The following is a 22861-nucleotide window of genomic DNA, read 5'->3' on the forward strand; positions in this document are numbered from 1 at the left end:
TAAGGGCGCTGGGGTGAGACAGCCAAGGACCTACAATGACTTCCTGTCCCATCTCAACCCCCTTCACATAGGGCTCACTCCAGGCCAGCCCCAGAGGTACCCTGCAGGCCTGATTGACAGTGAAGCAGCCTGGCTGTGGGTGGGGACAGTGCAGGGGCAGTGTGTGTCCAGATCAAGATGGAATTCCTTCCCCAAACAGTTTTCTTTTCTGGGATTTTCTGACCCATGGGCTAGCTGCCCAGTGCCCCCAGGTGGGGAGGGTGAAGCCAGGCTCTTGGCATGGCAATGAGGGCAGGCATAGTACCTGTGCCCAAGCTCGTGGGCCACAGTGAAGGCCAGCGGCAGGCCTGTGTCCTCGTTGATGTTGCAGCTGCGGTGTGGCTGGCACATGCCCGCCACGTGGGACAGGCCCAGGGTCTCGCAAGGCTGGTTCATGGCTGCACACAGGTCCTTCCTGCACAGGTAGAGAGAAGTGGCCTTCAGGCTACCCAGACTAGTGCCAGGCCTATTGGAACTGAGGAGACCAGGGAAGGGCCTCCACTGACCCAGAGTAAGAAGGACATCACCTCCTACACTCTATGATGTCAGGCTGGCACAGTGGCCATCTGGGGAAGCGGGTGCCCTCACTGACACACAGCACACTGGGTTCCATTTGGGCCTGGGAAGCAGCCTTGTGCACAGAACAATGCTGGTCACTGTTCTGACGAGGGTGCCCAGCAGAGGGCCAGTAACTCTGCCTGGAGTTCACAAACTCTGCCTGTGAACAGGGGATGAGGAGAGAGGGTGGTGGTGAGGTGGCTGTGACTCTCAGGCAGGTGTCCTTCTTACAGACCTGCTCCATATCCAGACTGCGAGGGTAAATGTTTGACTATACAAGGGATAAAACTGCGCAGAACTGAATGTGCGCACACGTGCATCCAGGACACATACATGCATGCACGCAGAGAACTAGTGAGGGCTAAGCAAGTCTGCGGACCAAATCAAAACCAAGTTCCTGGTTGGGATACTGTGAGATGTCATCACCAGGACAAACAGAGCAAGGGCACATGGGGCCTCTGTGCTAGTTCCACATGAGAATCCACAACTATTTCATTATTTCAAAATAAACAGGTCCCCCTCCCCCAAAGGGTGGTGGAATCCAGCCTCGTAACAAAGCTGTGCAAACTCTCTTCACAATGGGGCTCCCCTAGAACGGGTTGTGTCCCCCAACCAGCACTTCTCCCTCAGGGTCAGGGAGCACCGCCCTAGGCACGGCTCTCCTGTCTCTGAGCCTGCCTCTCCCGACTGGGCACCTGGTGAGCAGGATGGCAGTGTCATGGTGCAGGGGGTGGGCGTCTCCCTTCATGTTGATGCTTTTCTGCCACTTGCAGAAGCTCCGCAGGGTGTTGTCAGCATGGTGTGTGATCTTTAGGTCCTCCTGCAGGCAGATAGAGCTGCGCATGCCTCCCCTGGGCTCCAAGAGAGTCAGACCCAATTCTTCTCCACAGGAAGGCAGGAAACCAAGGCCGACAGCGGCAGTGCTGGACAAGCAGCAGGCCAGTGGCTGCAGTCCATCCTCCCGTCTCACCACCCCTCCCGCAGGCACCTCCTAGGAAGGACCTGAGACCTGAGAGAGACCCAGCTGGAGAGCAGGGGGTGACAGAAGACACTGCTCAGGCCAAGGAGGCTATCCCTATGCCTTTCCATACAGAGCAGCTCAGGCAATGGCAGAAGAGCTCTGGCAGCAGATGCCCACTGCAGGGACGGATGGGGCCACAGGCCTCTCACCTCCTCATCCTCCAGCAGGACCAGGCGCACAATGGTGATGTGGATGGGGTTCCCAATGCTTGGGTCATGAAACAGGCCGGCCACCTGTCCAAGAGATGGGGGTCAGACTGTAAGGAGGATATAGGATATGGGCAGCCCACCCGGGGAATGCACACCCATGCTCACACAGGGTGCTCACAAGGTGCACACAGGCTGCACACCAACACGGTGCCCATGCAGCGAAGCATGTCCCCACATCTGCACATGTGGTGCTTCAATCCAGCAAGGGCAAAACCTGGGGTGGGGGGGAACAAAGCCTCTCAGGCCCCTCTTAGGACCAAGTGAGGCCTTCCTGAGCACTAGTGTTGAGTCTATTTGCAAGTGTCACCTCCTCTCAGCTCCGACTACCCAGTGCTGGCTTCTTGGCCCATCTCAGGGCGCCAGTCCTGCTAACTGCCCAGGCAGTCAGCCTGGCAGTCCTTCTTACCCTGGGAATGTCAGGACCAGCAACCTCGAGGTGATCCCTCCCTGAGGCATAAGACCAGGGTAGAGCCTAAAAGGAGGTAGGGTGGGGCAGGCACATGCCACTTGAGGCTGCCCACTGATTTGCTGTCCCATCCTCCCTGGGGCTGACAGCCATGTGGCCAAGGGGGCAGGTGTGCACATCTGGCTACATGGGGGCTCTCTACAGAGCTCCAGGAAAGAGGGCCACCCCGAGGGATGGAAGGTATACCAAGATACAGGGAAATGGGTGGGGAGAGATAGTTTCCCTTTTAAAACTCCCTCAGAACAAAAATGAGGGACAGTTATCAGTGGGCAGAGATAGCAGGACAGATCAGTTATGAGCTGACTTCTAGAAGTGCATAAAGAACAATTTTATATATACGTATATATATTTTTATATACATATATGTATACATATATATTTATTTATATGTACATATATAAAAAAACAAATATATGTATATATATATATATATATATATATATATGTTTGGGTTTCTGGGGCATTTTTTTTTGGGAGACAATCTCATTCTGTCGCCCTGAGTAGAGTCATAGCTCACAGCACCCTCAAACTTTTGGTCTCAAGTGATCCCCTTGCCTCAGCTTTTCTATTTTTAGTAGAGACAGGGTCTCGCTCTTGCTCAGGCTGGTCTTGAACTCCTGAGCTCAGGCAATCGACCCGCCTCAGCCTCCTAGAGTGCTAGGATTACAGGTGTGAACCACTGCACTGGCCTAGAAAAATAATAGTTAAATAGGAATCGATAAAATAAACACTGTTAAGAGGCATGAATGTCCCTGGTAATGGGGATGAGCTGCACTTTCAGACAGGAGTTCAGAAATGGTGAAGCTAAACAGTGATGTATCAGAGCTCAGTGCTAGAAGCCTCAGAGCTCCTTCATTACTTTCCCCCCCACAGCCAATCAATTTTGCCTCCGAGTTTCACTTGAATCTGTCTCTTCCCTTCATCCCCAACACCACTGCCCAGTCCAAATCTGTATTGCCTCTTGTCTAGTTAGCAGTTATGGTCTTCTCTGAAAGATCCCATAATTTTGCATGGCCACCTGCAGCCTATTAGTTCAGTCATCTGTCTTTGAAATGCACACCCAAGGACACCATGCCTTTGCTTAAAGCCATAGGTGGTTATTCACTGTCCACAGGGGAGGGACAAAAGTCCCCTGCCCAGCCAGCAGGCCTCTATGGTCTGGCTCCTGCCCACTTCTCTGGCCACCCCTATCCCTCCAGACCTCCTGGCTCCCTGGCTCCAACCTTTCAGTCTTTCTGGCATCCCGTGATTCTTCTTAATGCAGGGCCTGTGCAGGAGCTGTGCTCCTAGGCCAGATCAGCTTTTCAGGCATCTTCCCCAAGTTGTCTTCTCCCCTCTCTCCAGCTCTCAGCCCTTCACTGTGTCCTCTGGGAGCCTTTGTTCTACCCCACATTCCTAACGCACCATGAACTTGTCCTTCCTTGCACTTTCCTCTATTGTATATTCATAGTCATCAAGGTGACAATTTTATAGATGTCTGTCTCCCTGGCTGGACCACAAGCTCGGTGAGGACTGTGACTGTGTGGACTCCCTCTTACAATCTGGCACAGGATGGGCATTCAAGAGATATTTTTTGAATGAACGAGTCTTGGGCACTAGCTTAGTATTATCTAATTAAAAAAAAAAACTAGTGGAAAATAAGAAAAGTATCTTAGAGAAAGTCAGATCAAAAGAACAAATCTTTGCTGGACTACAGACACGTAAACTTGGCATCAGTCCCCAGCAAAGGCTTCTGAGGACTCCAGGCCCTTGAGGGTCTGCTAAGACCTGCCCAACAACTGGGCCATGTTATATCCTGAGTCAGAGCTTGGTGCCATCATGAAGCCCCTCCATCAGCATGCATAAATAACTTTCTTGCTGTCTCCCAAGAAAGATGGGGCAAAATTGGTACCAGGAGACACTGGAGGTAGGTAGAGTCTTGACTCAATGAAGAGACGCTTGTTAATGGCGTCAGGTCAGTACCAAGTATTTTTTTTTTTTTTTTTTTGAGACAGAGTCTCACTATGTCACCCTCAGTAAAGTGCCATGGTGTCACAGCTACAGCAACCTCCAACTCTTGGGCTTAAGTGATTCTCTTGCCTTGGCCTCCCAAGTAGCTGGGACTACAGGCACCCGCCACAAGGCCCAGCTGTTTTTTGTTGCAGTTGTCATTGTTGTTTAGCTGGCCGGAGGCCAGTTTCAAACCTGCCAACCTTGGTGTATGTGGCTGGTGCCATAACCACTATGCTGCAGGTGCCAAGCCAAATACGGAGTATTTTAACTAGATAGATGACACCCAGGGAAGTTGAGCCCTGTTGCAGGCTTGGAGAGCAAGCCAGGGCTAGGCAGTGTTATATGAAGGCAAGATCTGGAGGTTACAGGTGACACAAGTCCCCAGTGAGGTGACACAGTGACATGTGCTCCTCAAAAATGGCCTGTGACCTCAGGGAGAAAGAACAGAATGGGGAGTAAAAATTGGGGTAGAGTGGGACCTGTCTTGCTATGCTTGAGATAAACCCACTTGAGCTCCACGACTCTGATCTGGGTCTGCCAAGGAGAAAACACTGTTATCTGGGGCCTGGGAAGCACTGGTGAGAGAAGTGAGGCTGTCCTGTAGGTGGCTGTGGGGCTGAAGGTCAGATACTACAGCTGCGAACATTGATCCAAGCTAATATGTACAGTCCCTGGGCTGGGAATGTGATATGCATTATCTCCTTAAAGGTGGGCAAAATTATCTTCATTTTACAAATGAAGCAACTGAGACTCAAAGGAAGGGTAATACTGGGATCAGAATCCAGATTTCACTGCTTTATAGTCCTTGCTCTTCTTAAATTTGGAAAATGCTGCCTATTCGCTCAGGGATTCTCAGTGCATATCAGCTTTGAAGGCTCTGAGAAGTCCTGCAGCAAAAAAGTCTCTTTTACTTTTTTTAACCCTGGGAGGCCAAACTTATTCAACAAACTTACTGAACATGGCTCCAGCCAGGTTCTTGAGTCTTTCAGGCTGAGAATGGGAACGAGAGACCCTCAGGGCCTAGACACCTGGCTTACCCCACCCCCTAGCCCAGGGCCAGACCCTGCTATCCTGCAATCATCCCTGCTAAAGCCTGGCCTTAAGTGGTTGCCCTCCCTGGGCAGATAGGGCTAAACAGAGAGGCTTGAGCTGGAACTTCAAGGCCTGGCAGAAGGCTACAATTTTTATTCCACATGGAGCAGGGAACCAAGAGGGGAATAAAGTCATGGAGACCTGGCCCAGAGCTGTGCTTGTTGAGGAGGACTTAATAGTGGGGGTGTGATACCAGAAGAGATGGACAGGGCCTTCTCTTCTCTCTGACCCTGGGCTTTAGGGCGTCAACTAGGGGGCAAGATACTAGATGAACTCACAGGGTCTTTCCTCCAGGGTTGCAGGAGATGAGCTGCTGGCTTGGGGACAAGCAGCACATAGGACTCCCTTAGATGTCATCCTGCCATAGAACATATGCCCTTACCTTGCCCCAGCGACCCAACCCAGAAGAGAGACAGGGTTGGGCAGTGGCCTGCTGACCAGGAAGCCTGCCAAGAATGCCAACAACAAACACATGTTCTCCCAGGGGGCTGTGGGCAGCAGCTTGGCAGCTTGAGACCTCCCACCTGCACACCCAGGGCTCTGTTGTCAGATCCAATCAGGCACAGAACTCTGAGTGGGTTGAGGAGACCTGGCCTCTCATTCGGCTCTGCTCTGCCTTGTATGACCTAAGCAGGTCACTTACCCTCTCAAGCCTCTGTCGTCTCAACAGTCACATGGGGTCAAGAACAGTTTGCCAACCCCACAAGGTACCATCATCATGCCTAGTTCACAAATGAGCAAGGTGAGGCTCAGACAAGGAAAGTGACTTGCCTAAGGCCATGGGCCAATGGGCAATAGAGCTATACAGATCCTTCTGACTCTAACATGTACGGCTGTCTCGGGCAGGGGCTGGTCAGATTGGCATTTCTGTGTCTTCAGCATCTAGTCCAGGTTCTGCCACAAATGAATGAATGAACCAACTAACCTGTGAACTCCCTGGGCAGGCACAGGGCCACGGCTGCCTCAGCCTCCCCCTCTGTCTCCCTCTCCCTCTCCCAAATGCCAGCTGAGCTAGTATGGTGACATGACACACTCTGCCCAGGTTCTCTCCTAGAGACACCCAGCCAGCAATCCCCTCCTAGACTCAGGAGCTTCAAGACTCTCCTTCCTATCTGACGCCCGGACCTGGGTGTGAGGTTCAGCCTAACAGCCTTCCTGTTCTGTACCCAGCCCTGGTAACCCACGCCCCAACACCAGCCCCTGAGGTCCCTACCACACCTGTTGCCTCCTGCCTACAGCAGCCTCACCATGTTCATGATGGTCAGCACATAGCTCTCGATTTGTGGCTGCCCGTGGTACTCTACCATTTTGGCATCGGCAACCACCAGGGTCTCTACCCACTTCTCCTTGCTGACCGAGCGCTGGTGTAGACGCCTTGACCGCTGCTGCTGCCATTGCTGCCGCTGCTCCCAACGCTCCCGTCGAGACTCCAGGTCCAGGGATGCTGTGGGCCCCAGACAAGAGGGTTAGCCACCAGTGGACTGGCCCTGGGCATATGCCATCTCCTCACTGAGCCCCCTCTGGAGCAATAGGAACCTCCCTGGAACCAGAGGTGAGGAGCATGGACGCTCCAGACCTAGGTGTGTGGCCTTGGCCTGGTCACTTTTCTTTGCTGATCTTCCTCACAGAGTGACCTCCAGGGGCAAATGAGATGCTGGGTATAAACACAGTAAAGGACCGAGTTGTGCGGAGAGCTTCTGGGCCTGATAGCTCCTGTAGCAGGCCCTGCATCATTCCCTCCCCCACTGGGAGTTAGTGAATCCCAGCAAATGCAGACCCCATAGTCCAACTGCTAGGCTGCCCTCTGATCCAGGCCTGCCCCCAGAAGAGGAAGTACATCTGTGAAGCTGAGGAAACTGAGGCCAACAAGCATGCCTCCGTGGGCATCTGCTCAGCAAACAGAGCTGTGGGCAGCCTGAGGGTGGAGTACCAGCTGAGCAGTCCCCAAACACCAGCAACCCTTAGTGCACAGCTCCTCATGGTGACCGCCACCACTACTGCCATCTCCAGAGGATGTGCTGGGTACCACGCTACAGCTCTCAACCACAGAGGTCAATTATTCTGCATGGGAGCAGGGTGGGAGGAAGTGGGATCCTCGCTAATGCACACTGCAGGAAGAATGGTTACTAGAGTCAGAGGTGCTACAGGCAAAGGTGGGGAGGAGCACTGGGGGATGAAACCCTGAAGTGGGGTGGCCGGTGAGGTGGGAGTGAGGGCGGGCAGCCCAGGCATTGGCTGGGGCACACCTGACCGGCAGAGGACATAGCTCATGGCACATTTAAGGGCACAGGCTACGGTGATGTGTCTGTCTGTTTATCCATCTGTTTTCCTCTGGTACAAAGAGAGCTGAACATGTTGAAAGGGGCTTCTAGAAAGGGCTCTGGATATCCTAAGCCCGTTCCCTGCACTGGAACTGGCAGCAGAGGAGCATACCTTGCACCCCACAGGTGCCTGGAGTGCTGAAATTCCCGCTCTGTGCTGGCCTCTCTGGTGCTTGGTGCTTATACACCACGTGGGGCTGGGCGTGGCCAGGCTGGGCCGGAGCACCTTCCAGGGGCTCAATGAAGTAGTCCTCGCTGGAGAGCTGGAATACACCTTTCTGGAGAAGAAGCACCAGGGTCACACAGAGAGGGCTGGCTCTCAGGTGCTCTGCCCACCCATCCCAAGGCCCACCTGCCTCTGAGTCCACACTGTGCCCACCACCCCTGATCTCAGGCCTTTGCTTACACTGCACCCTCTGTCTGGAGCATCCTACCCTGCCATTTCACCCAAAGGCTTCAAAGTGGACCTCAGACGCCACTGCCCCCAGATGCTGTTCCACACACACACCCCATCAGGGGTAAGATCTGACAAAATGGCCTCATCTGTAGAGTTCCAGGCAGCCATCCTAAGTCCAGGCTATTTTGCATCTCCTTTGCATGCCAGCCATCTCCAGCCACTGTGCCCCTTCCCAGCTGACCAGCTTCTGACCTGCCCTCAGTCTCCCTGTGTGATGAATCACTCCAAAGGCAGCTCAGTCCACACCCAGGCCATAGAGATGCCCATGGCCATCAGGACATCCTGTTCCCTGGGTCTAAGGCCAGCTAGAGAAGGGAAACTGGCAAGGATGTCTTGGGCATATCCACTGGCATTCAGAGAGTCTAAGGAAGAGAGGGGCTTGGGAAGTATCTTTGGGCAGCCCGCCACCTCCTAAGGAAACTCAGGACACCAACAGGGAAGAAGGTTTTACCTTCCTCAGACCTCCCCTCATTGGCAGAATTCTGTCCCTTGGATCGTACAGGGCCAAGGAGCCTGGATTGCTCCAGGATCTGAATGCAGACTCCCCCATTGGGTAACTAACTAGATGACCTTGGGCACGTTCTCTTAACATGGGAATGACCGTCCATAAATGAGAATACTTTGCTGAGCAGACAGGCCTTTAAAGGCCCAGACGTTCCACAGCCTGCAGTTTGGGCTGTCCTGCCATCAGGCCATGCACTGCCACAGCCCATGGCTTTTGTCTAAAGCAGGGGTCCTCAAACTGCGGCCCACGGGCCACATGAGGCAGTGTGATTGTATTTGTTCTTGTTTAGTTTTTTTACTTCAAAATAAGATATGTGCAGTGTTCATAGGAATTTGTTCATAATTTTTTTTTTTTAACTATAGTCCAGCCCTCCAGCGGTCTGAGGGACAGTGAATTGGCCCCCTGTTTAAAAAGTTTGAGGATGCCTGGTCTAAAGGCTTTAAGCTGAGGGCCCTCCAGGAATAGGAACAGTGGATGGCTGAGTGTGCACATGTCCCCCACTCCTCCCACACCCTTCAGAGCTGGGAGGGCAGCAATGGTCACCTCAATAGGCACAGAAAAAGGACCCACCCTGCTGGGGTAGGAGCTGCTCTAACCTGCACATGATCGGGATGGCAATTAGGGCTGCGTGCAGAAGTCAAAGGAAGCTCTGATGTGGGCAGAGGCACTGGGAGGGGCTTCTCATCACCCCCTGCAGAATGGCTAAAGGGAAAGGGGTGACTGTCCTGGAGAGGGGTCTGTGAAGGAATGGTCCTGACACCCTAAAGGAAGGGGCTCAACTATTCTCCAATTACATAGTCCAAACAGCAGTTCTCAAAGTGGGATCTCTGGACCTGCAGCTTTAGTGTTACCTGGAAATTTTTCAGAAATCCAAGTGTTTGGGCACCATCCCAGGAATACCGTCAAAAACTGCGATCCACCAAGGCCTACGGGATCACTCCCATCTTATAGTAGACAATACCCAGATGGGCAGAGGACACGCGCACAGGCAAGGCTGGTGGCCGCCCCCCATCCTGCCACCCCCACCTGCCTGCGCACCCTCCGGGCACACTCACCAGGCCATCACAGGCGCTGATTGCCGCCAGGCCGCCCTCAAGCTTGGGATCCTGCACCTCGCCAAGCAGGTGACAGGCGGGGGTGCGGGCCCGGATGTGCGCTTGGCCCAGGCCACCTCGCCGCCGAGTCTCACTCACAAAGCCAGGCGCCAGCAGGTGAGGGTTGGCGGTCAGGTTGAAGCGCAGCTCGCGCCCGCGGTACTGCAGCTCATAGAAGGCGGGAACGTCGTGGTGCCCGGACACATCCCGCTTTCGCAGCGCGCGGGGCCACAGCTCGTAGGACAGGAAGGAGCCCCCAGCGTCCACGCGCACTGGGTGCACGATATCCAAAGCCGCCCGGCCCTGGGTTGGGTGCCCTGCGAGGAGACAAGCACAATAGCACCTAGATCCAGGGCAGGGCCTTGCAGGTCCCCAGACACCAGAGGGGTCACTGCCAAGTGCTGCAGCCTGAGTCAGTCAGAGCACCTGGATTCGGATTTTAACTGTGCTACCTGCTAGCTCTGCTAGTTTAATCTTTCGGAGCCTCAGTTTCTCCATTTGGATTATTGCAGTAACTTTTTTGGGGGGACATAAGAGTTGCACTCTATTGCCCAGGCTACAGTGACATGGCAACAGCCTAGCTCACAGCAACCTCAAACTGCTGGGCTCAAGCCACCCTCCTGCCTCAGTCTCTCAAGTAGCTGGGACTACAGGCACCTGCCAGGACCCTGGCTAATTTTTCTATTTTTAGTAGGGATGGGTCTCCATCCTGCTCAGGCTGGTTCCCAACAGCTGAGTTCAAATGATCCTCCTGCCTTGGCCTCCCACAGTGCTAGGATTAAAGGTGTAAATCACAGTGGCCAGCCTACCTTTTCTATTTGTCTGTTTTCTTCACCTCCTCCCAGTGTAAATTCTAGGAGGGCAAGAATCTTTAATCTTAAATCTGTTGAAGATTTAAGTGCCAGAAGTGGTGTCTGGAATGTAGGCATTTCTCAGCCTTTGCTGAGTGAACCTGTAGAATGGGCATAATCGAGGTTGTGGGGAGGATAAAAGGAACTAGCACTAGCTGCTCCATATACAGCAGGGCCTCCTGCTGATGGAACATGATTGCGATTGTCAGGGTTATCATTAGCCTGGTGAGCTTAAACGTGTGTTCTCAGGTGCCTGCAGTTCCGTGTTTCCAGGCCTCCTGGGATGGAGAGATGGAGAGAGACCACCCAGGCAGGGCTCCCTGGCCCTTACCACCATCACTTCAGTGGAGTAGCTCTAGGATCTATCTTTTGCATGCAACAGTTCATTTGAAGAAAGCTTCCAGGGATGGAAAGAATTTGCAGACCTCTATTCAGGCCCTTACAGTTTAAAAAACCCTCTCCCTGTTGCTCTGTCCTCTTGGATTTCCCAGTAAGGATTAGATTCTTAATCGTTTTTTTGCTATACACTCCCTTCTCAAAATAATTTTCTAAATGCATGAAATAAAATATATTGGAGTATCAAGGAAATAGCTATCAAAATTATTTTAAAAGTGGGGTGTGTGGCTTGGCACCTGTAGCTCAGTGGCTAGGGTGCCAGCCACATACACTGGAGCTGGCAAGTTCAAATCCAGCCCGGGCATGCCAAACAATGACAACTACAACCAAAATATAGCTGGGTGTTGTGGCAGGCACCTGTAGCCCCAGCTACTTGGGAGGCTGAGGCAAGAGAATCGCTTAAGCCCAAGAGTTTGAGGTTGCTGTGAGCTGTGATGCCATCGCACTCTAGCGAGGGAGACATAATGAAACTCTGTCTCAAAAAAAAAAAAAAAAAAAGTGGTGTGTGGAATTATATGGTCCTTTATTACTGCTTTAAACAAGGTCTAGTAGCAAATTTAACTATGGTAATTTTGAAGTAGTGATGACTGGGTATAAACCTTATTTCAAGACACTGCAACAACTGTAATGAAATAGAAAAATCTTTTTTCTTTTCTATTGGTAACAAATCACAGGTGCTATTAATACTACTGAGAATTGTTGATAATAGTCACAATACATGGAAATGCTAAATTTCACTTAGAGGTTAGAAAAATTAAATATGTAATAATTTCCCATCTAAGTTAATGAATCCCCTGGATTCATTGTCCCTTAGGTTGTGGACCCCAGGTTAGGATGCCTGCACCAGCAGTAAGCTCTCCAGACTGCTTTGTAGGTAAGAAAGCAAAGGGAGGCTCAGAAAGGGTGACGGAATGACCTAAAGCCACACAGCAAGGGTGGCAGAGTGAGCTGAGACAAGGACCCAAGTCTCCCAAGCTCTTCAGTCATATGACTCTATATTCTTAGCAGTCCATTCCTTGCTAAGCCTGTTTCCTCATTGTTAATGTGAAGAAGTAGATTAGATCAAGTTTTTCAAATTTCTTTGGCCATCAGTCTTCAAAAGAAATCTCAAGTGGACACACACACAGATCAGAGAAGTGCTACTGAAGAGGGGGATGGTGTAGGAAACCTAAGGCCCACGCCTTTGTGCCCCTTTTCCCTTTCTGCAGTTCCTAGCCTCTGGGGAGCACAGTTAGGAAACTCACTGATCTGGAGTTTCTAGCAACTCCAGGTCTTACCCAGAGTGACTGGATTTATACCCAATTCCTGAAATCCTGGCTGTTCATGACAATGATCCCTTGGGCCCAAACGAATGCCTGGCTAACCTGCAGACGTCCTACCAGGGCTCTTTCTGCTGCTGCCTGCCAGTTAGAAGGCAGCTGAGCCCTACCCCAAAGATCCATCCTAGCCAGGCTAAGAAACCAGACCATTCCTCCAGGCTGTCCTCTGCTAAGCCACATGACGAGTGCCCTGCACACACCAGTGGTGTGCCCCCTGCTGAGGACATCTTCCTCTTACCACAACTGCTCCAGAGGTTCAGGACTCAAAGATCCTTTTCCAAGGGTTATGAGGCTGTGTTGGCTGGGTAACTGTCTGGCACTGAGCAAGTCTTCCCCATCATTGGTTATCAGGGAGCCCAAGTGCAAGGAGTTTCCAGACTTCATGGATAAGAATTTCTTAAAAACAGATCGCTCACAATGGCTCCCTGTGGCCCACAGCCAAGCACTATTAGCTCCTTCTGGCTCAGCCGCTCAGACTGGGGCCCCAGAAAACGGCCAAAGTTCTCCGCATTCCCGCCCAGGCTCTCCCTAAGGCAGCTCAACTGAGTGCCAAGTCCAAAGACACCAAAACAGTTCACAGGGGTGATGATAGGCAGATCCCACCAGCCAGAGATGCCTGGAGTCCTATCTCCCCGGACTCACGGTGCCCAGATGCAAGGAGGCTGTTCCTCGGCCGCCATCTTGCTCTCCTCCGTGTCCTCTACAAAATATTTCAACTTCATCAAAATTAAATTTTTCTACTCTTCAAGAGACATTGTTGGGAGAATGAAAAGACTAGTAATAGTCTGGGTGGAAATATTTATAGATCAGGTATTTGATGAAGGACTTATAAAGAATAGAGAAAGAACTCAGCAAAGCTCAGAAATCAAAAACAACTTAACTTTTAAAATGAGAAAAACGTCTTTTAACAAAATATCTTTTAACAAGATACTTCTCAGCAAAGATGATATACACATGGCAAATAAACACAGATCGACACTGTTAGTCATTAAAGAAATGCAACTGAAAATCCCAAAGAGATTCCTCTACATAGCTATTAGAATACTCAAAGATTGGAATTCTCATACCCTGCTGATGGAAAGGTACAGTGCCATAGCCAGTCCGGAAGTCAACTTGGCAATGTCTTAGAAAAATAAACATATACTACAGTTGACCAGGCCATTCCACTCTGGAAATTTAGTCACGAGAAAATGCAAGTGTATGCCTACGTGAAGACCTGTACATAAATACTCATAGCCCCTTAATTGCAATAGCCCAAAACTGGAAATAACTCAAATATCCTTCAATAGATGAATGAATAAACAAACTGTGTCTCACCTACACAATGGAATACTACTCAGTGGTAACAAAAAAAGATGAACTATCGATACCTGGATAAGTCTCAAAATAATCACGCTGAATAGAAGAAGCCAGACCAGAAATAGTACATAGTGCCTAATTCCATTTCTATACAATTCTACGAACTTGAAACTAATTGACATTGACAGAAAATACAGCGGTTGTCTAGCAAAGAGGGGCAAAAAGGGGAGGAAGAAAGTCTTGTTATGCCTTCAAAGGGGCACGAGGAAACTTCTACAGTGGATGGTTATGTCCATGATCATGCTTGTGGGGATGGTTTCACAGTGTGTAACATGAGTCTGAAATCACCATATTCTGTATTTTTTTATTGCATGACAATTATATTTTTGTAAAGTTGTTAAAAAAAAAAAAAAAGAATTTCTTAAAAACAAATACCCAGCCTGTAGTCCGGGCTACTCGGGAGGCTGAGGCAAGAGAATCGCTTAAGCCCAGGAGTTGGAGGTTGCTGTGAGCCGTGTGACGCCACGGCACTCTACCGAGGGCCATAAAGTGAGACTCTGTCTCTATTAAAAAAAAAAACAAAAAACAAATTCCCAGGTCTCATCTCAGACTAACTACATCAGCATCTCCAGGAAGCCAGGACTAGAGACTAGCAAGCTGTGTTTCTACCAGAAGCTGCAGGGAGCTGTGATCATCAGAAGTTTTAGGAAGCCTCCTCTGGAAGTGAACCTGGCTGATCATAAACAGTGCTGGGGAGCTCTGAAAAACGCAGGTGCCCAGGACCCAGCCAAGATTCTGATTCCAGAACAGGGTTTCCAGAATCTGAATTTTCTTTATTTTTCTAGACTTTCCCAGGGATTCTGATGTAGCCATTTCAGGGGCTTGCCTTTGGAAGCCACTGGGCTGGAAGATTTAAGGCGATTTCCTGCTCTGACAACCTAATAAGGGAATTTGGGACTACAATGCCACAACTACAGCCTGCAGACTTGCTTTTGTTTGTCAGTTTATTGATTGGGTGGTTGTTTCAGCTGGCACAAATATTGAAGAAACATTTTAATCAATCACCAGTGTTTTAGAATCACATGATCTTGTACAAAAATCTCAATTTTCAGCTTTCCTTGAAAAATCTATCATCCATACACAACAGGCCTAAATTCCTACCTGGCAGAAGGCGCTAGAATCAAGCAGTAAACCCCCCCGCAGAGGGCTATGCTCCCTGAGACATCACCAATCCTCCCTATCATTTTCCAACACTGAGGATGAATGTGGATGGACAGCCCACTGGCATCCTGTGTTTTTTCTCACTCAGTAAAGAATTGACTAACAAAAATGGAAAAACAAGAGATTTTAAGAAAACTTTGTCTCCCTACCAGCCTTTTTTGCTCATTTATGTTACCTGCCTGGTGCTTGGCATTTAGTATGTCACTCTGGGTTACTAATCGTGAGGGAGCATTAATTGCTCCAAAGTCCAGGAAAATGTACGAGACATCATCCTTGCATTTGAAACAGCAGCATGGGTGACAGGGCACCAGCCCCGGCACAGTCCTGAGGAAGTGAAGCAAGGGGAGGGGACTTCCCATGGAAAGACTAGGATGAAGAAAAGCTTCATCAAGCAGGATGCACTTGAGATGTCACTTGACGTGTGGGTACGAACTCAACTGTGGAGATAAGGATATCGGGGTAGCAGGCACCATGTGGTAGCCCCTCAGAGATGTGGGGAAAAGCTAGAAGTGAGAACCAGCATCTTGAAGTGAATCTCAGCCAGGCATATGTTTTGTGAAGTGACACACAAGGGAGTGACAAAACAATGCACTGTCAGCCAGGTGCGGTGGCTTACCCCTATAATCCTAGCATTTTGGGAGGCCATGGCAAGTAAATAGCCTGAGCTCAGGAGTTGGAGACCAGCCTGAGCAACAGGAAGACCCCCAACTCTAAAAACTAACCAGGTTTTGTTGTGGACTCCTATAGTCCCAGTTACTTGGGAGGCTGAGGCAAGAGGATGGCTTGAGCCCAAGAATTGAGGTTGCCGTGAGCTATGATCCAACGCCACTCCACCCTGGGTGACAAAGTGAGACTCAGTCTCAAAAAGAAAAAAAAAGTACTGTCAAGAGGCATTTGAAAGACCAGGGTCCCAACTGGGCCACTTAATATTTGTATGACCTGGGTCATACGTCTGAGTTCCAATTTCCTCTTCTGCTCAGAGAATCCAGGCCAGAAAACGCAAGTAATGAAGCCCAGTTTGAGGTGGTGAAAATGACAAAGAGATAGAAAGACAACAGCTACAACTCCAAGGCTTTGTTTAATTGAGTATTGACACTGGTTCCCGGTCATGGAGAGTCATAGCCCATCACCTAACGATAAGCTGAAGCACAGGGGGAACCGATGCCAACCAGCCCTGAAGTTCCTAACTGCAGGAGCTATGCAGCATGTTTCTAGGCAACGATGTCGTCCTCAAATGCAGACAACTACAACCAAAAAATAGCCCTTATGTGACTAAGAGCTTGAAAAAGTGTCCCTGGGGAGGGACCCATATGTCTAGGGATGTGCATTCTGATTAAGAATCCCTGCTCCAGACCTTGGGCAAATACTGCAAGACAGAAATTCAAGGTGACTTACAAAAAAGCATCCTATGAAGTTCAAAAATGTGAACAGGGTTAAGCAGAGCTCTCCTGCAGGTTAAAAGTATTCAGATTAGTGTTCTCTAGAGCTGACTGCCTGAATTTAAATCCCAACTCTGCTACCCAAAGCTGTGAGACCATGGGTGAATTATGCAACCACTCAGAATCTCAGCTCCTCCATCTGTAAAACAGCAATGACAGTAATTATAACTTCTCTTTCACTGTGAGAATTAAATGAGTTAGTACATCAGTGCTTAAAACAACAATAGTTGTCACATGGCAAATGTGAGTTAATAGAAAATTAGCAAGAAAAGTTCTAAAGCATTCTTAGTTATTTCTTTAAAAACTCATTTTATCTCTTTGCCTAATGGCTTAACAAAATATTTTTAATCAAAAAGAAAAAATAGGGCGGTGCCTGTGGCTCAAGGAGTAGGGCGCCGGTCCCATATGCCGGAGGTGGTGGGTTCAAACCCAGCCCCGGCCAAAAAAAAAAAAAAAAAAAAGAAAAAATAGGCTTGGTGCCTGTAGCTCAGCAGCTAGGGTGCCAGCCACATACACTGGAGTTGGCGGTTCAAACCCAGCCCAGGCCTGCCAAACAATAATGACAACTACAACCAAAAAATAGCCCAGTATTGTGCTAGGTACCTGTAGTCCCAGCTACTTGGGAGGCTGGGGTAAGAGAATCGCTTAAGCGTTTGAGGTTAAGAGTTTGAGGTTGCTGTGAGCTGTGATGCCACAACTCTCTACCAAGGGCAACATAGTGAGACTGTCACCAAAAAAAAAAGTAATAATAATAATAAAAATAAAGACTTATAGGATGTTGCCACTTTTATTGCAATAATTTTTATTTTCTTGCTCTGTTTAGCATTAATTTTTTTTTTTGTAGAGACAGAGTCTCACTGTACCGCCCTCGGGTAGAGTGCCGTGGCGTCACACGGCTCACAGCAACCTCTAACTCTTGTGCTTACGCGATTCTCTTGCCTCAGCTCCCGAGCAGCTGGGACTACAGGCGCCCGCCACAACGCCCGGCTATTTTTTGGTTGCAGTTTGGCTGGGGCTGGGTCTGAACCCGCCACCCTCGGCATATGGGGCCGGCGCCCTACTCACTGAGCCACAGGCGCCGCCCAGCATTAATTTTTTTTATAATGAACTTGTATTGGTGTGAGCCACCACACCTGGATAAAAATACTTTAGTGGCAGAACAATATAAGCATTAATTTTTTTATAATAAACTTGTATTGTTCTGCCACTAAAGTATTTTTATCCAGGTGTGGTGGCTCACACCTATAAGTCCAGCACTTTGAGAAATGAGAGGAGGCCAGGAGTTTGAGACCAGCCTGGGCAACACAGTGAGAACCCCATTTCTCAAAAAAATTAAAAAATTAGCCAGGCATGGCTGGGCACAGTGGCTCACACCTGTAATCCTAGCATCTGGGACGCCGAGGCAGGCAGATGCTTGAGCTCAGGAGTTTGAGACCAGCCTGAACAAGAGCAAGACCCCATCTTGACTAAAAATAGAAAAACTGAGGCAAGAGGATTGCTTAAGCCCAAGAGTTTGAGGTTGCTGTGAGCCACAGCACTCTACTCAGGGTACTAGAGTGAGACTCTGTCTCAAAAAAAATAAAAAATAAAAAAATTAGCCAGGCATGCATGCCTATAGCCCCAGCAACTTGGCATCCTGAGGGGGGAGAATTGCTTGATCTCAGGAGTTTGAGGCTACAGTGAGCTATGATCTCACCACTGCATTCTAATCTGGGTGACAGAGCAAGATCCTGCCTCTAAAAAAATAAAAATGAAAATGTTTAAGGGCAGAAGGGGTGAATTAAAAACTTTCTTTCACTGTCACCTGTAGTTGACACTGGTAAGAGATGTTAGTAGCTGAAACTAGTGCCTCTCAGTGCCAGCAAGGCGTAATTGCAGGTTCTAGTGTCTTGACAGGTAGGTACCTGCATCAGAGCAGAAGCTGCCAAACTAACCCACAGTGGGATGGCAGCAGGTGCCTGTCTGCAGGAGTGCCAGCAGTTCTTGGCTGAGTCTGTTCTGCCAAGTCAGGAGGTCTATTTTGATTGGACTGAGCTCTTGCAACCCTGGGTGCTAAATACTTTGCACATCACCCCTGCAAGACAGAACTATCACTTTGGAGCTTCTGCCAAAGAAATGCCAACATTGTGTTTACCCTCACCTCCTTATTAAGAACATGAGTTACAATCCAGCCCTTCAGACGACCTGCAGCTCATGCCAAGGGATGGTGGTGTGTGATTTGCACACATACTCCTCTGCGGGTCCTCCATGTGTCCTGGTGTGCACAGCAGTGCATGGACATAGGGCTGGGGTGCCCAGTAGACCATGGGGGCTGCAGGGAGACACAACTAGGCCCCACTCCCAGCAACCCCAGCAAGTCCTTGGGTTTGTCACAGGTGGAGAAAAAGTCAGGATGTATTTCCTAAAAGTTAGCCCACATTGTGCCATGGTCTCAAAGAAGGGGACATTCAGTGGGAAGAGCCCCAGATTGGAATCCTGGGGCTCCCATGAAAATGACCAAAAGGTCAGAGGCCTCCAGGTCAGGAATCCTAAGTGAGTGCAGAATGGAGAGGGCCCCACGCTAGAGACAGACACTCCACCCTGGCAGGTCATGCCCATATTAGATGGGAAATGATGCCTGGCCTGCCTCTATTACTAAACAGCAGGTCTAAGTTGTAGGATTCAGCAGGGACTTGCTAAACCCACTGGGTCTACCTGACAGACTAATTAAAATAATGGCCACTACATGGTAGTCACTCTGCCCTGTACTAAGCAAATGGCATTCAGTATCTCACTTAATCTTAAAAAGAATCCTCTTGCCAGAACTGCCAGGAGGACTGGACCAAAGTTGAGGCTCCCAGCAGTTCCTGGGGGAACAATTTTCCTGCTGCCTCGGTCCTATCACCTGGCTCATCCTCTTTGAACCCCAGCACTGAGCAGTGGGAAAACACTGGTTTCATGCAGGCAACCCAGGAGTCTGGTCCTAGTGAGTCACTCTACTCTCTGAGACTGTTTCCTCATCTGTGAAAGGACTTCCTATCATCTGCCTTGCAGGGGCTGATGTTGAAATGATGAGAAATTAGAACAGGCGAGGCTGGCGCATGGTAGGTGCTCCTAAATGTTCACTTTCTACTCCCTGCCCATAGCTGCTAGACCAAACCTCCTTCATGAGCTGCTCCTCTCAACGTTTAAATGCCCCCTACATTCCGGCCCGGAGGCTTTTCCTCCACAATCCCTCCACTGGGGACGCGGGTCGATCCCATCTCAGTAAGCAGGTCTAACCCGGTCATGGACTGAGCTTCCCCGGGGCGCCCTCACACCCTGCAGGCTCTTCTAGCCCATCCAGAATTCATTATCCTTCAGTCCAGCCGCAGGCCCCTTCCCGCTCCAAGCCTTCCTTTGGCCCGGCCTGCAGGGGCTCTCCTCTCTGTCCCACCAGCCTCGGCAGACCCTAAGCTTCCTGAACACCCGGCCAGGGGTCTCCTACACCTTCCGCTGCTCCGAACGCGCCAGGAGCGTGCGGATGCCCAGCAGTTCGCGACGGAACAAGAGTCTGGACGCGGGCCAGAGGCTCGTCGAAGGCCGCCCGAGCCGGGCGGCGAGTTATCCCGGGCGGGGGAAAGAAGCTTCTGTTCCCCGCTCCGCTCTCGGCGCCTTCACACTTGGGGGAGGGAAAGGCAGGAAGTGCAATGACCTCGCAAGACCCGGCCCCTAAACCACCGAGGGCCGCACCGGGAGCACAAATGCGCTGGCCCGGGACTGGGGGCCGGGGGCGCGGCGAGGGAACCAAGTAGTCCTGCGACCTGGCGCGGGAGCCCGCATTTTCCCAGCCAGCCTGCTTCCCAGGCAAGCCACACACACTCAGGAGCCAGGTCTCGGCTGGCACACCGCGCTCCGTGCAGCCCCTCGGACCAGAGTTCAGAAAGCAATGCGCGCACTGCTGCACCCGATGTGGGGAAACTGGGGCCCAAAGAGAGGAAGAGGCTTATTCCAAGCGACTGGCAGGGGATCCATAGCTGAGTCTGGAGATGGGAAAGGTTCCTAGAGGCGCAGTTTTGCCCCCCATTCGGACCGAGCCCACCCGAGTCCCTAACATCAGGGGAGTGGGGAACGCAACCAGCTTCAGGAGAAGCCAGAGCGGAGTCCTCAAAAGTGAGACGCGCTAAACCGCGGCTGGGCTAAGGGTGGGGAGGCAGGGCAGGGCCGGCCGGGCAGGGGCAGCCACCCACCTGGTGCGGGTCCCGAGGCGCCAAGCGCCAGAGCGCAGAGGAGCAGGAGGAGGGGGCGCCGCAGCGGCGCCGGGCTGCGGGGACGCGGGCCGCCGGGCATGGCCGGGGCTGGGGGGGCCGCCGGGCGACCCCGCGCTCACGCTCTTATCTGTCCGGTCCAGTCGCTGCCCGGTCCCGGGTCCGGCTCAGGACATGCCAGGGCCGCGTGGGGCTCCCGGTGTCCCAGCTCCGACTCCGGCCTGGTGGACGGCTGCGCTCTGTCCGCGGGCAACAAAGGCTGCAGGGCCCGCCCCCTCGGCGGGGCGGCTAGGCAAAGAAAAGTGGAGACAGCCAAGAGAGAAAGAAAGAAAGGGGCAACGGAGGGAGGGAGGAGCGCGGCCGCCCCGCCCCTCGGGCTCGTGGTCCCGCCCCCGGGCCGGCCCTCCCTCGCGGGCGGCCTCCCCTGCACTGCCGCGGTCCGCAGCTCCAGGGACAGGGCCCAGGCCTGGCGCCCGCAGCGCCCCCCGACGAACGTCCGACGCCCATCGGGCCGAGAGCGCCCCCTGGCGGCCGAGGCTGCCCCTTCCCTCCTGACCCGGGTACCCCAAAACTCCTGAAAGAAGCTGGGATTTCCATAATTTCTGCCTTGTCCCTAAGCCAATCTCCAAGAGGCGCCCTTCGGTTTGCTCCCCAGCTAGGCAGGTCTGCCTCTCAAACAAAAAGATATGGAGCTTCCCGAGGGCCTAGGGTCACACAACAGGGCAGCTGGGCCACCCTCCCCTGGATCCAGAGGTAGATTCTGCCTCGGAGCTCCAGAGAGAGGCTAGGGTCGTCCTCGAGTGGACAGTCATTTCCCATGCAAGGCAGAGTCTCTGGACTCCTTTCCTAGTGGCTGTCTGCTTGGAGCGGAGCAGAGTTCAGCTCACAGCTGGGGATTGCAGCCTCACCCAGGCCAGAGCCCACAGGCTTTCAGCAGGGGCACGGAGAGCCTGGAGGCTGGCCAAGCCCGGTCTCACACTCTAGGCCAGCCTCTGCCTCACACACGGATCCTCTGTTCCCAGCCCTGGCTCTGGCTTCCTGCTCCCCTTCCCCTTATGCTCCCCCTCTGAGGAGTACTCCCACTCCCTACCTCCTGCCTTCAGTAAACCTGTTCCTGAGGACGTCCACCTTGTCCTTCAGGACCACTTTGGTTAGCTTCCTCTGAGGCCCAGGCCACACTTCCTCATGGTCCAGACTTCTGTGCACTCTCCCTCACCTCAGGAAGCTCACTTTTTCAGGCTCCCTCTCCACCCCAAACCCTGCTATCCTCCTGGGGACCTGCGCTGCACGTGGCCACCCACTGCCTTCATCTCATCTCCAGTGATCTTCTACTTCACCTCAGCCGCCAGGTCTCTTGGCCACAGCCTAGACTGTGTCATCCCTCATCAGAGCTGACACACCTGGACAGTCTGAAGATCAGAGGCCCTAGCCTCACAACCACACTTCATTGCTCTTCCCCAGTCCCTCATCACCTTCCTCTTCTCCCCACCGCCCAGCTCCCCCCAGCTTCACCTACTTCCCTCCCTAGCTACTTGCACTGCTTGATCCCTGCCCCACCCAACCACCTGCCATTTTTCCTGTGCCCCTCACAGCAGCTGATCTTGTTGCCCAGTGACAGGGACAATTCAAAGTGCTACATCCTACCCCCACCCCACCATGAGCAGGTGTCTGTAAACTAGCATCCACTCACTTTTCCCTCACTCTGGACACAATGGAACAGGCACTGCCCCAGTTGGAAACAAATGCTCCCACCCGAGTTCTGTGGTTCTCTCCCCTCCTGACTCCTCAGGGGACTTGCTCCAAGTGTCCTCCACTTTCCTTAGTTTCCACAGGAAGGTTTAGTCCTCCTGTGGCTCAGTCGGTAAGGCGCCGGCCCCATATACCGAGGGTGGCGGGTTCAAACCAGGCCCCAGCTGAACTGCAACCAAAAAATAGCCGGGCGTTGTGGTGGGTGCCTGTAGTCCCAGCTACTCGGGAGGCTGAGGCAAGAGAATCGCTGAAGCCCAGGAGTTGGAGGTTGCTGTGAGCTGTGTGATGCCACGGCACTCTACCGAGGGCCATAAAGTGAGACTCTGTCTCTACAAAAAAAAAAAAAAAAAAAAAAACATTCTCTAATCCTAGCACTTTGGGAGGCCAAGGTGGGAGGATTAATTGAGGCCAGGAATTCAAAACTAGCCTGAGCAACATAGAGAGAGCCTGCCTCTTTAAAAAGGAAAAAAAATTTCAAAAAGATACTTGATAATACCCTTCACAGACTGGAATTGACTCTACTTCTAACCCCTCATATCTGCTCCCTTTCTCAGTCAAACTGGCCCAGAGGGATGTCTAGATTCCTCTTTTTCCCATTTGTACCTCA

At 51.5% G+C, this 22861-nt stretch overlaps 1 protein-coding gene across 1 annotated transcript in view; it reads right to left on the reverse strand.

Annotated features, from left to right (window-relative positions):
- The window catches only part of ADAMTS7 (ADAM metallopeptidase with thrombospondin type 1 motif 7), a 47785-nt gene extending 26898 nt beyond the window's left edge, over nt 1–20887 (reverse strand). Inside the window, exons 1-7 of the mRNA XM_053595069.1 lie at nt 20488–20887; nt 9716–10071; nt 7811–7976; nt 6625–6821; nt 1768–1851; nt 1293–1417; nt 305–454 (exon numbers count right to left, since the gene is read on the reverse strand). Of these exons, the coding sequence (XP_053451044.1) occupies nt 305–454; nt 1293–1417; nt 1768–1851; nt 6625–6821; nt 7811–7976; nt 9716–10071; nt 20488–20587 (1178 nt within the window). The 5' untranslated portion in view covers nt 20588–20887. The remainder of the gene's footprint in view (nt 1–304; nt 455–1292; nt 1418–1767; nt 1852–6624; nt 6822–7810; nt 7977–9715; nt 10072–20487) is intronic.
- Nucleotides 20888–22861: the final 1974 nt, after the last annotated feature.

This window comes from Nycticebus coucang, chromosome 6 (genome assembly GCF_027406575.1).
Source record: "Nycticebus coucang isolate mNycCou1 chromosome 6, mNycCou1.pri, whole genome shotgun sequence".
Taxonomy (NCBI): domain Eukaryota; kingdom Metazoa; phylum Chordata; class Mammalia; order Primates; family Lorisidae; genus Nycticebus; species Nycticebus coucang.